Consider the following 14167-nt stretch of genomic DNA (forward strand, 5'->3'; position numbering starts at 1 on the left):
ACCTTTGACTTATTTTGTAGTACCACGACGAGGGAGCATTCCTTGCGAAGACAAAAGTTAAATTATTTCTGCTAGCTGCTTTGGGGCTTTATGCATGCGACTCATTAATTAAGCTGCATATTCATGAGGAGTGTATGCCCTAGAAGTAGGCTGCCTCAGGAGAGAGAACATGTCAGTACTTAAAGACTTTATGTTTGGATATGAGATAATATTCATCGTCACCACTACAGCTATTAAAGATTTGATTTATTTTAATATATTGCTTATGATAATCTAAAATTACTCCATATTCGAAATTGAAAACAAAGCAAAGGTATTCATATAGTGCATTTCATACACAATTTGCTTTACATGATTAAAAGCATTTATAAACACAGAAAAAAATCAGCTTATCACATTTAAAACTAAGAGAAAATTTTAAATACAATTAACAGTACAGTGCAAGAAATATCGTTTGAAAGTGGAAATGCTCTCAAAAGCATGAGAATAAAAGAAGAGTTATTAACCTGGACTTAAAAACCTTCATACTTGGGGCTGACATCACTTCTGTTGCCAAATTATTCCATTTGTGTGCAATAAACATATTACCTAAAATCAATGAATAACACATTTATAGACAAGATCAGTTGATTATAATTTGTCATGGTGTTTAATTATGTCATTTAAGAAATTATTATTATTATTATTTTTTTTTTTATCTTACTTTGCACATTAGTTCTGCAATGTGGTGGCCCCAGGCTGTTCCCACAACAGCCCTCATAAGGCTCTACAAGGATGGCTCATTAGTGGAACATGTAATAGTTCATGTGTAACATGTACATGGATTGCAGCGAAGATTAAATTGTTCTAACAGACGGATACTAAAAGTCTGAGCTGATAGAATTTGTTTACTCTTGATATCAAGTTAAACTCCCCATGTGTGTCTCAGTGGGGGACTCATAAGTCTTAATCAGTGCTGCACAAAAAGACTTGACAAGTCTGTTATCTCCATAATGGAGTTGTAGCATAATTTTAGATAACACAGCAGGTGAATTCAATGCTTGGAGAATAAAATGAATGAAGAATGAATTCCATATACCTATGTTTAAAACTCAATGGCAGCTTGACTACAGGTACAGTATGTCATGTTGCAGTGTTGGATAATTTTTATCGTTGTGTAATTCTACTTCTGGGAATCTCTTTTTACTGAGTAATGGTTCAGGGGAGAAACTGATCAGTCATTATCAGTATTTAGCTGGATTTCTGTTGATGGTTGCCATATTTATGACCCACTGTTTGTAGTGAAACAGACCTGGTGATACTTCTCAGATGAAGTAGTTGCTATGTAGAGGAGAATTGGTGTTGAAAAATATGAATTCTTAAAAAACTGTCTGTTGACAGTAGGAAATATTATTTTCAATGTTTTCAAAATTATCCTTCCACCAATACACACTCCACATGTACACACACACCGGCTCTGACTGTGGGGGTCTTCCCTTATCTGTCTCTGCTGCAGAGCATGACGAGTGTGCCAGCAGCCAGAACTCATGCGATGAGAATGCCATCTGCACCAATACCATTCGAGGACACCTGTGTACCTGTAAGCCAGGCTATGTTGGAAATGGTACCATCTGCAGAGGTAAGTTCGTACCCTGGAATATCCTCTTGGTCAACTGGGAGTGATCATGCGTTTCATAACATCTTTGACAGTCTGGTTCAGCCCTCATACTCATCACCTGAGCAGGCCACGGTGACTAGAGTGATGATAGAAATCAATTTTGTAGCTTTTTCCACGTGTGCCTCCTCTCCCTCAATGCTCACGCTGCCACCCATTGAGTGGTTGCACCATCTAAATTCCTCATTGGGTTGGCTGTTCATGATTGCACAGATGGAGCAAGCAAAGACATAAATGATCAATCTTTTGAGGCAATATCTTGTTGAATACATATATACATTACTTTAAAAATGGCATGAACGTTGACAATTTTTTTAGAATTGTAAGGTTGAAAAATGTGTACCAGACTTAAACTGAATCTAATTGGACTGCTTGGTTAAAACATACTGTGTTTGTTGCTTTGTGTGATTGGGCTAAAGAATGGTTTAGTTCTGGGGACTCTACACCCAAAATATTTACCCGTTCACTACGGAATTCGGGAGGGATTCTGCTTCCAGAGTAGGTAAAATTCTTATATAATTGAATAGGTAAACTTTTTGCTTGTAGTGTTTTTACTACATACTAGTCAGTTATAGTGTTTCCCAGTAGAAGTTAGATGTGATTTTTAAATATTTGATATATGTATATTATGGCCATATAATTATTTTTAAAAAGTATCCCACATAAGTCGTAGAGTTAAGTAGTATCCAAGCAATTATTTGAATCCCACCAAGTAACTACAAGGGGTCAGATTCAGACAACTTTATTAATCCCAGTGTGGGTAAATCATCCCTTCCGACGGCTTAAGTTTAGCAGCATCCTGCCATACGGCCTTTTGAGGTTACCAACACCATGCAATTGACTAGTTTATGGAGCTAAGTAAGAATATGTCACATATGTCACCACATGGTGCAAGAAGGCACACTCAGTTACCACCGTACTAGTTTTATCCATCCATCCATCCATTTTCTGAGCCGCTTCTCCTCAAGAGGGTCGCGGGCGTGCTGGAGCCTATCCCTGCTGTCATCGGGCAGGAGGCGGGGTACACCCTGAACTGGTTACCAGCCAATCTCAGGGCACATAGGAACAAACAACCATTCGCACTCACAGTCATGCCTACGGGCAATTTAGAGTCTCCAATTCATGCATGTTTTTGGGAGGTGGGAGGAAACCGGAGTGCCCGGAGAAAACCCACGCAGGCACGGGGAGAACATGCAAACTCTAGTTTTAAATGTTGTTTTTTTTTGTTTGCAAATGGTTGTTTGTTTATATGTGCCCTGCGATTAGCTGGCGATCCAGCACACCCGCCACCCTAGTGAGGATAAGCGGTTCAGAAAATGGATAGATGGATGTTTTTTTTTTTTATACGGTGGCACGGTGACTGACTGGTTAGAGCGTCTGCCTCACAGTTCTGAGGTCCGGGGTTCAATCCCCGCCCCGCCTGTGTGGAGTTTGAATGTTCTCCCCGTGCGTGCGTGGGTTTTCTCCGGGCACTCCGGTTTCCTCCCACATCCCAAAAACATGCAGGTTAATTGACAACTCTAAATTGCCCGTAGGTGTGACTCTGAGTGCGAATGGTTGTTTGTTTGTATGTGCCCTGCGATTGGCTGGCAACCAGTTCAGGGTGTACCCCGCCTCCTGCCCGATGTTAGCTGGGATAGGCTCCAGCGCTCCCGCGACCCTAGTGAAGAGAAGCGGCTCAGAAAATGGATGGATGGATTATACGTTGTTAGGCTACATTGCATCACAAAACCGTTTTGGTGTGTACACGGTGTTAGATTGTTTGAGTGTGAATCCGCACTTTAATTGGCGCATATGTTGGAATGCTTGCTATGGAAGGAAGTTGCACAAGTGAATGGGTTCAGGTTTCGGGGGACCAAGAGGGTAACCTGGACTGTGCCCAAAAGTTAAAGTTCTCAATTAAACAGTCCGTTCTTACGGTCAGCCTGAACCTATGGTCATACTAAAAGAACAAGATGGTGGATACCTGCAATGTTCAACCTTAATCATCGAGAGTCTCTCTGAAATTATAGAAAACTGGGCACAAAAATTTGATGAGATGCTGAAATCTAAGCAAATAATTTCTCTGCTACAAGCGAGGAGAATTTGGGTACAATACAAGCAATGCACAGAGAGATAGATAACTTGGATGCAGATCAGCAGAACTCTTGAGTGTGTTACAGTATACCTGTACACAGAGGTCTTAATAGAGCCCACTGATAATGTGACTGTTTGGACTGAGTGGGGATGTGCAGATACTGTCATCATCTGTTGTTGCCTGGGTTGGATAGGTCAGCCTGCTATCACCTTGGCATTATATATCTTCTCCCCCAAGCAGATAAGAGTTCCAAAAAAGACACAATCAACCATAGCCTCTAAGGCAGAAATGTGGCGCTAAACCCCCAAAATACTTACCCGTTCACGACGGAATTATGGAGTGATTCAGCGTCCAGTGTAGGTCAAATTCTTGTGATATAATTGAATGTGTACTTTTTGCTTGTAGTATTTTTACTACATACTAGTCAGTTATAGTGTTTCTATCACTGATGTCAGCTGGATGCCTCCCTTTAGAGGTGTTTCTGTCACTTTTCAGGGTGTTAAAGGGGACATATTTTGCCAAACCAACTTTTTCTTGTTTGACATAATATTGTCTCTATGGTGCCTCAGTAAACGTGAAATATGAATTGAAATTGTCCACGCATTCCTGGGTTCCAGATATTTTTCTGCAGAGAGGCCTGAAATCAGGTCATTTGAATTTTCTGAGCTTGTGGTATCTACGTCACTAGCGAAGATCTCTGCCTTCCCTTTTTGCTCCCGAGCCAGCGCTGTCACCATACCAAACACGTATGCTCTCACAAGTGGGTCTTCTACATGGAGGCAACCAATCACAGGAAAGGCAGCGGTCTTAGCCAAATATGGGCAAAGGGGATACAATCCTGGGTCAAACAGAAGTAGCTGTCAAAGTGTTCTTTTCTGGACACTCAAAACCATGACAAAACCAAGGTGTTTTAAATGAAATGTAATCTTTTATAATAAATCCACAGGCGGCACGGTGGGCGACTGGTTAAAGCGTCAGCCTCACAGTTCTGAGGACCCGGGTTTAATCCCCGGCCCCGCCTGTGTGGAGTTTGCATGTTCTCCCCGTGCCTGCGTGGTTTTTCTCCGGGCACTCCGGTTTCCTCCCACATCCCAAAAACATGCATTAATTGGAGACTCTAAATTGCCCGTAGGTGTGCCCGCGACCCTACTGAGGAGAAGCGACTCAGAAAATGGATGGATGGATGGATGGATAATAAATCCATGTTAGAGAGTCACTCTATAGAGGTCTAAATTTTCGCATTCATGTAAAATACTACTTGTAAAACAAAGTTAAACTCCATCCATCCATCCATTTTCTACTGCTTATCCGAGGTCGGGTCGCGGGGGCAGTAGCTTTAGCAAGGACGCCCAGACTTCCCTCTCCCCAGCCACTTCATCCAGCTCTTCCGGGGGGATCCTGAGGCGTTCCCAGGCCAGCCGAAGGATGTAGTCTCTCCAGCGTGTCCTGGGTCGTCCCCGGGGTCTCCTCCCGGTGGGACGTGCCCTGAACACCTTACCAGGGTGGCATCCGAATCAAATGAAACTCCATATTAGAGAATGCAAAAAACATAAACACCCTAAAACGTATACAACTGTAATTTGTTGAGCTCTTGATTGTCCCTGCTTCATTCTTTTGGCTCATCCATCCCTAAGTCTTCATGTCATTCTTGTGAAGCCTTTCTTTTGCTGATTTGATTCATGTTTTGAATTGTTGCCATTGCGGAAGGTGTATTTGAAATTGGATATTGTAAAGTTTCATATTTCTTGAGTGAAGTTCATGTTGCCGCCTCAAATGATGACATCTTTAATAACATGTGGGGCACATATTTACTAGACATACTGTATTTTTAAGATTCTTGTACACGAAAGATTTGACATTGTTTTATTTGATAATAATATTACTTTAATTCCTGTTTATCTATGCAACGTTTTTGCTTTACATTCCCTCTGACACTTGTGTTGACTGACCGAAACTCACATGACCTGATGTGTTCTCTCCATATGCCCAGGGCCACTATATTTCAAAAATGGCAGCCTCACAGTCAATGTTGAGCCCTAATGGAGTCTGAGAAGAGTTATTAGAGGTTTGGCAGCCATCTCCACGCGGACAGCTATCACTGATCAAATTCCCTGATGTATAGTGAACATCACATGGGTCCATCATGACATACAGGAATAGCGGCATAACCCTCTTTACCTTATTGTAGTGTATACGGCACTGTCTACACTGGAGACAGTAAGCTGGAAACTGAAATAAAAAAAAAAAAAAAAAATTGTAGTTCTATAAAGCTTAGTGCTTGCCAAATAAAACACGGCGTCTCTTGAGAAATAACATCTCTAATACAAGAGATACATTATCTTATGACAGCAAGAATGGATAACCTGGATTGTGCTGTGTTCTATCAGTTCTCATTATATAGCAAAATGTATACTGGTATAAAAATGATCTAACAGTTGTACTAAAATGTGTTAGGATATTGGGTGTCAGGGTTTAAAATGAAGTCATTACTGTATATCCAAAAGGATTAAAAAGGCTTTGGATTCAAACTATGTAGGCGGTTATAACGGTCTGAGTGGCTCTTGAGCTTAAACTCCCTCAGGGAAAACAATAATTTAAAAAATTGCAGTATTTGCAAAGTAAACATCCAAGTTAAACCTGGTAAGCCTGAGTCTAATTTATATGGAGGTTGTGGCCCTGAAACTCATTACACATATCTTTTAACTGTCATATAATGTCAAACATATTCAAATGTGTCCTGTGCACTGGGAGAATTATACTTATCATAAAAGGTTTAAGTTAAAAAATATGAGTCAGTTAAAACATCAAATTAGAATGAAGAATAAAGCCCACTGACTTGAAAGGGATTTTGACAGTCTTTAATGTATTGAGTTTAACGACCACGTAAGGGAATGGCACAAGCTTTTAAGGAACCTTTCATGAAATCTTCACGATTCATACTGTGGTAGTACTTGGGTGTCATCCAAAGATGTCCAAGTATCATTAAGCTTAATCAGTGTGTGATTTCACAAAGTGTGTTTCATCATGGGACAGTGGTTGTGATGAATCACCAGCTGTGATTCTTACAGTAGTCTCTAAGCACAGCTTTAGTTTCTGACATTCAAATAGAGAGAAGAATGTGCAATTCAGTTAACAAAAAATTCTATGAAGAGCTTTTTATCCAAAATCATGGTATATTACACAAAAAATACATTTTTTACATGCTATATTGTGTAGACTCTTTGTATCTGCCTTTATGACCTCGTGTGAATGATAGATGGCGCATGTCCGCAAGCAAGACCGAAATTAAGAAAAGTGAAAGAGACGAAACATGACATAAATTAAAGTCAAAATGTTGGTTGTGATTCTGACAAAACACAACTGTAGAAATGAAGTGGGTGTAGACGACTGAACCCACGCTCTGTACTTGTGTCACACAGGCATTAAGATGGGTAGCAGGTAGGAAGCAGGCTTATCTTGGGACAGATCAATGCAATTTGCAAAATGCTTTCCATACATTTCCTGCCTCTGGAATGTCTCCAAGCTCATACGCCCGCACACCCCTACATTTAGGCAATATGCAGACTGTCTGTGGAGCTCAAAACACATTTTTCATTCTGGGAGTCATTGGTAAAGTGCAAAGGAAGAAACAGAAGATTAAACAAAAAATGCATATTTAAAAATATTGCTGAGAATATGAAATGTGGGAACTAACAAGTGTGTGCCAGTGACAAACACTATTTGGAAAAGTGTAATGTGGAATAGCGGCCTGTATAGTTCTGCATGGCAGGGCACTTCATAGTCAATAATCCTACACCAATCTGTGGATGCATTTACTGTATTTGTATTTCTAGACAGAGCATACAGTCATTTGTGCATAGGAGTGCATAAGAGGACTGCGTGAAGGAAGAACTTTTCCCTCTATCCCAAATGGAAGTGAAACTTAAGCAGTGCCATTGCAAACGGCTCTTCTACTTTAAAAAAAAAAAAAAAAAGCGAATGGTGTCCTAAGTTTTGTGGTGCAATTTCCTGGCCAACTTTTCATCTGACATACATATATACTATATACTCAGTTGGCTTTATGGATCTACAGGTATTTGCACAACAATCGTATGGACATAGCGGAAACTTAAACGGATGACCACAATTGGGATTAAAATGACATTGAGTTCATTTATGGAAGTGCCAATATATTACGTGTAGACAAAGTAGTTCTTTACTTAATAATAATGTCCCTAAAACTTCCTATGACTTCCTGTCCTAGTCTGGCCAATTAGAATTATTCAAACAATGAGTTGGGAGGAAGTGGCCTCTTTTTTCTCCTCCCCCTGAGATCTCATTACTGTGTGATGCGACAGTGTTGGCCAATCGACCTGTGCCTCCCATTTCATTCCCCTCATACATCACTGCATCCCCCGTAGGACTGAGGGAATTAGTCTGAGTGCGACGAGTGCTCCTCTGTCTATTGCTGTTAATATTAATAGGACAAAACAACAGTGTTTAGCCAGCCTTGAGTAATACGTCCACAGTAAGCAAGGCTAAGTCAGGTGTCAGAGCTAAAAATGTGTCATTAGCAGGACAAGTTGAAAGCTGTGCAGGTGATGCACGTTCTTCCTTTTGTAGCCTTCAAAAAAGCTTCCTCTTTTTCTATGTACTGTGATTGGCACGCTCAGGGGCCATATGTTTTCCTAGAATGATTTCATCATGAGGCATTTATTGTAATTTGGAATGGGCCACTGTAATAGTCACTATGTTCCTCCTTTTGCTATAACATGTCCTCATTAGGGCCACGGATGAGTTGGAGTGGTACACCCCAGACTGCTTACCACCCAATCGTGTTGCATATACATGCAGACAAAACAAACATTAACATTCACACATATCATGCACACTGATATGTTTAAATTTTAAGTTTTTAATTAACCTCATCTGCATGTTTTTGGTGCCCTGCGATTGGCTGGTGACCAGTTCAGGGTGTACCCCGCCTCTCACCCAGAGTCAGCTGAGATAGGCGCTAGCACGCCCGTGACCCTAGTGAGGATAAACGGTACAGAAAATGGATGGATGGGTGGTGGCATGTTTTTGGAACATGAGCAGAAGCCTGAGCACCCAAAGAAAACCCACACAAGCACGGCCAAGATTCACACCCGGTTGCTCCCCAGTGACCCTAAAATTCTATAAGGCAATGAATTGTGTTTCATACATTATATACTGTATTTGTGGATGATAATGCAACATATACAGTATATTCAGTCTTAACCTACACTTCTGTTTCATCCCATTTCCTCTTATGTGACAGTTTGAGGGTTTCAACCGGAGTGAAGCTATGCGATTTTTCTGTAAGGGATGTGTAATGTGGCCCTATAGTGTGGCTCCCAATGGGGCAATTCCACTTCTCTATGTCTGGGTCTTTGGCTCATGCTCTCAAGGGGGTCCAGATGCACTTGCCAAAATAACTCATTGTATCTAGACTAGCCCATTTCTGTTCCCACATGGACTTTGAGAATGATGATTACCCCTCACATCTATTTTGTAATTATGGCTAATGTTGCTACAGAAATGATTTGCCCCATCAGTGACAGCGACACCATAGATTTACATGGTCTTGATGTGCAAACAATAAATGAAGAAATATTGCTATTCCACCTCAGAGTAGCTTGAACTTGTTTGGCAAAATGTCAAATTAGTGAAAGCATTTGGGCCCAAATGCAATAACCAGCAGGCAGGAAAGCTGAAAGCAAAACACGCTGTTCATGGAAAGAAAATATTTTACAACAATTGATTATCTGGCTTAGCTGGAGTAGAGATCAAATGAGGCGTTGAGACACTCCATCATTTTTGTTGTAGTGCAGCTCTCATGGGGAGAAAAGGGTTGCCACTGTGTCACTTGCCATTTTATTGAGTCAGAACACAATAAATAAGGCAACACTAGTTCAATCAGGGCAAAGTAAATGATTATAGATCAGCATTTTCTCAGTGTTAGCCTAATGGTCAGCTGCCTATTGCAGTGATGGTGTCAGTTGTTGAATAAGTGAGCTCATCGTGTTCATGGTCCATTTCATCTCCAAGGGCTGGTCACAGATACAGACCAAGTGGTTGAGTATAAAACGCATCAGGGGACAAAAGCTTTGACTCCTTCTCTTCTCCTCTTTCTACTGGAGCTGATCACAGCAAAACCAACTAACAGCAAGCAATAAAGAAAAGATAATGTATTCTAAATTATCAAGGGGGGATGTGTGCTTTAGGGAAAGGGGGTGGCAGAAAGAAGGGGCTTGTTGGGTAGAGCCTTGATTTTCTTCACAAGTCTGAAGTATTTAATTTGATGTTTACATAATCATTGTTCCTCCTCATCTCAATTTAATATATGTCGCAGCTGGTCGACTGTGTAGTCTGTGCTAGAGGGCATTTGGCGAGTTGCGTTTTACTTTAATTGCGTGAAGCAATGATTAATTGTGGATGTAAAAGAACAAGCGTGTGCACATATTAAGCTTTCTGGCAATTATCATTCCAGGCAATTATTTTTTTACTGTGCCTCACTGTGATCTACCTGGATAAATCCTTTACTGTGTAGGATAAGCTAGTCTCACATTCATAGGGTTGTGAGAGGTCAGCACTCATCACACAACTTTCAGGGAAATGCAGCTTCGACCAGAATGGCAATTATGGACATGGATAGGAGTGCACGAAAGCCCATTTTTTAACTACATGGTATTTAAACAGGTTGCGACTACTATACAGTACTTGCTATTGATGTAGTTCACTTTAAAACCCAACAACTATGATTAACAATACCTGGGTAGTCTACCGATACAGTTTGGGCGATGTATACCACTGCTGGTCGCTCACTGGTAAAGCAGATTCATCATCGCCAGATCCTGATTGAGTTTTCCAAAGTATAGCATTCAGATTATGATGTGTGTGTTCACCTTTTGAATTACAAGTCAACCTTTAAAAACATAAAAATGAAATAAAGTATGGAAAAGTGTTCATTCCCCTCCATTGTTGTTGCTTGTGAGCATCTCTGCAAATTTTTATGTACTGTATTTAGGGTCATATTCTCCCATGTGCTTAAGCGAAGGTGCGTGCTTTTCTGGCTGCAGAGATTTTCCTGTCCAATTAAGTCAGTCATTTATGCTCCTTGCCAGCTGGGTGGTGAAACACTAAATTGTGGGAGTTCCCTCTTAAATTATGTCGTCCGCGCATTCTCCCATCGACTTACACACATTTTCCTCTTATGCGCTCCAGAGGCTTTAAGTCCAGTGCCCCAAAAGGTGAAACATATTTCACTTAAAGGTTCACGATATAAGCCGCCATTGCTTGCCACTTCCAGAAACCTATCCAATGTCTAATGTGGCGAAACGGAGCAAAAAAATGAATAAAGAAAGAAAGAAGTTGTGAGTTGTGAGTTGACCGTGTTTTAGCCATGGTATTTACTAGTGGAGAATATCTGCACTAGTGAACTTTTTTCACCGACAACTGAAGAGCGGCTTTAAACATGATGCCGGTGTACAGGCATTGAAAGACAAGCCTTTGGAGTTTCTTAAAAGCGCAGGGATCCCACTATTACAACAACTACATTCGTCATAATGGCGCAATGTTGAGGTTTATATTTAATCGTTTGTTTTGATTTGCTCTTTGGCGCTGATCTAGCGAGAGCGCAGTTGTACGCACTAGGCACACCCCTTTTTTATTGAGAGACCTACAAACATGCATTGAGTCATAAGTGCAGTATTCTGATTTAATTACTTTTATTGGCTTGATTTGAAAAAACAACAAAAACAAAAAATCAAGCTCTCCTGCAAAGTGTAATTTTAGCCGCCAGCCAGAGCCAGCGGTCCACACCGAATATGCATCCGCTGTTGTAAGGTATTTTCAAATTTAAAGTGTGTTTTCACAGATTTGGCAATGACATTGACAAGTTTCAGGAAAAGTCCATGTTTCCAAGATTTGAAGTCAGCCACAGCTCTCAATGAATCACCCGTCTTTGGTGTTTCCGGATTTATTCCCAGTTTACACGCTGTGGGTATGTCAGAAGTATGTACGGGAGAATGCACGTAGATGTAAAGTGCGTAAACCCAGGCACGTAAAAAAGGATGAGAGAATATATAGAATATAGCCTTAATGCATATTCTCCTAAATGGCATCAAAACAGTTTCCCACAACTGAGGCAGTCCTCTTTTGTAGTGGGACATCAATCACCCAAAACTTCGGCAGTTAAAAGTTAGAACCAAGTACAACTGTAGCAAACGGAGTAGCTACAGTGTAGTGGGAAAGCAGCGTAAGGGTATTACTATGTCATTAAAGACATTTCACCTTTTATGAAGACACTTCAGTTTGAATTATTTTGTGGAGCGTTCCTAACTACCATTTACCTAATAACAAATGCATGTTGGGAGTGGTACCTCGAGGCTGCTAACATAAGTGATGCCACCCCTAACTTCAACCACCGATGTACAGTACTTGGCCTAGTTACTGAGAAAGATTTCAGTGCTGTTGTTCATTCCCATTCCATGTAGATATGCCATGAGTGATACTTGTTGTAATACTGTGTTTTAGAAACTTTGATTAAACTGCAAATCGACTATGCCACCACTTGAATTGAAATTTAAGTGTAGATTATTATTGTTTTGCTTTGTTTTGTTGAGATTTTCAAAGAGAACAATTACTGACACTTGGATTGATTAGACTTTCATGCATTCACACATGTTATTGTACCTTTATTTTTATCCTTATTATTATTATTATTTCGGCAGCACGATACATGACTGGTTAGCACATCTGCCTCACAGTTCTGAAGACTGGGGTTCAAATCCCGGCCTCGCCTGTGTGGAGTTTGGATGTTCTCCCCGTGCCTGCGTGGGTTTCCTCCGGGCACTCCGGTTTCCTCCCACATCCCAAAAACATGCTTGGTAGGTTAATTGAAGACTCTAAATTGCCCTCAGTTGCTGGGATAGGCTCCAGCACACCCGTGAGACTAGTCAGGATAAGCAGTACAGAAAATGGATGGATGGATGGATATTGCCGGTATTATTCCGCCCACTTTTTTGATGGGCTTCTCCTTTGCCATTTTACATCCGATTCACTCCGTTCCAACTTTAGAAAACAACTTTTTTCCGTTAGAAAAATTCACACCTCGCGTGGCATTACTCATTGAAGCCACAACATTTTCACATTTACCACAATTCCATTTTTTTGCGCCAAACATTCCCCATTCGTTTCCAATGGCACATTCAACAAAACACATTCATATCATCAAAATTCAAAATGTTCAGCTCATTCAATTCCCCTTGGCATTGATTTTCATCCATCCATCCATCCATTTTCTGAGCCGCTTCTCCTCACTAGGGTCGCGGGCGTGCTGGAGCCTATCCCAGCTGTCATCGGGCAGGAGGCGGGGTACACCCTGAACTGGTTGCCAGCCAATCGCAGGGCACATCGAAACAAACAACCATTCGCACTCACAGTCACGCCTACGGGCAATTTAGAGTCTCTAATTAATGCATGTTTTTGGGATGTGGGAGGAAACCGGAGTGCCCGGAGAAAACCCACGCAGGCACGGGGAGAACATGCAAACTCCACACAGGCGGGGCCGGGGATAGAACCCGGGTCCTCAGAACTGTGAGGCTGACGCTCTAACCATTCTCCACCGTGCCGCCGCATTGATTTTCAACATTCCAAAAATTCCCACCCACCAAAAATTCCACATTTTTGACCAAATTTCTCCACCTTTTTGACCGACAAAATTCATCAACATTTCTCGTCCAATTCAAACCATTTCAACTACTAAACCTTTTCAACATTCCAAATATTCCCACCCACCAAAAATTTCACCATTTTCACCAAATTTCTCCACCCATGACCCACAAAATTCTCGTATTTTAACATTCTACATTATTCCCTCCTGCTTCAAAATGTATTGACCGATTTGACCCATTCCAACTTCAATGTGTTCAACTCATTCAAGTCATCCTCTGAACCACTCCCATTGCCCAAAGTTCACAAATGTTCAAAATAAAAGCCCCAAATTCAATATTTTTACAACTTTAGTTACAGTTTCCTTATTTCTCAGCCGATTCGGACCGTTTCAACTTCTACGTGTTCAGCTCATTCAAGCCATCCTGTGAACCATTCCCATTCCGCAAATTAAAAAAAAATTCAAAATAAAAGACCGAAATTCAACATTTTTACAAATTTAGCTACAGTTTCCTTATTTCTCAACCATTTTCAACTTAAATGTGCTCAGCTCATTCAAGCCATCCCATGAGATATCCCACCCACATTGCTAAAATTCCCTAGATTTTCAAAATAAAACTATTTCACTTAATTCCATGTCATTTCACAATATTCCATATTATTCAACATCATTTGATATCATCCATATGATTCAATAACATCATCATTCAGCATTTCTGCATTCACACGCAATTACTGCAGGAATTGTTAATTAGTGATGTTGA

General features: G+C 40.8%; 1 protein-coding gene across 1 annotated transcript in view; it reads left to right on the forward strand.

Moving 5' to 3' along the window:
• Positions 1 to 14167, forward strand: part of LOC133473033 (protein kinase C-binding protein NELL1-like) — a 262509-nt gene that overhangs the window by 198204 nt on the left and 50138 nt on the right. The window contains exon 14 of the mRNA XM_061764738.1: positions 1496 to 1618. Coding sequence (XP_061620722.1) covers positions 1496 to 1618 — 123 coding nt within the window. The remainder of the gene's footprint in view (positions 1 to 1495; positions 1619 to 14167) is intronic.

This window comes from Phyllopteryx taeniolatus, chromosome 2, assembly GCF_024500385.1.
Source record: "Phyllopteryx taeniolatus isolate TA_2022b chromosome 2, UOR_Ptae_1.2, whole genome shotgun sequence".
NCBI classification, from domain to species: domain Eukaryota; kingdom Metazoa; phylum Chordata; class Actinopteri; order Syngnathiformes; family Syngnathidae; genus Phyllopteryx; species Phyllopteryx taeniolatus.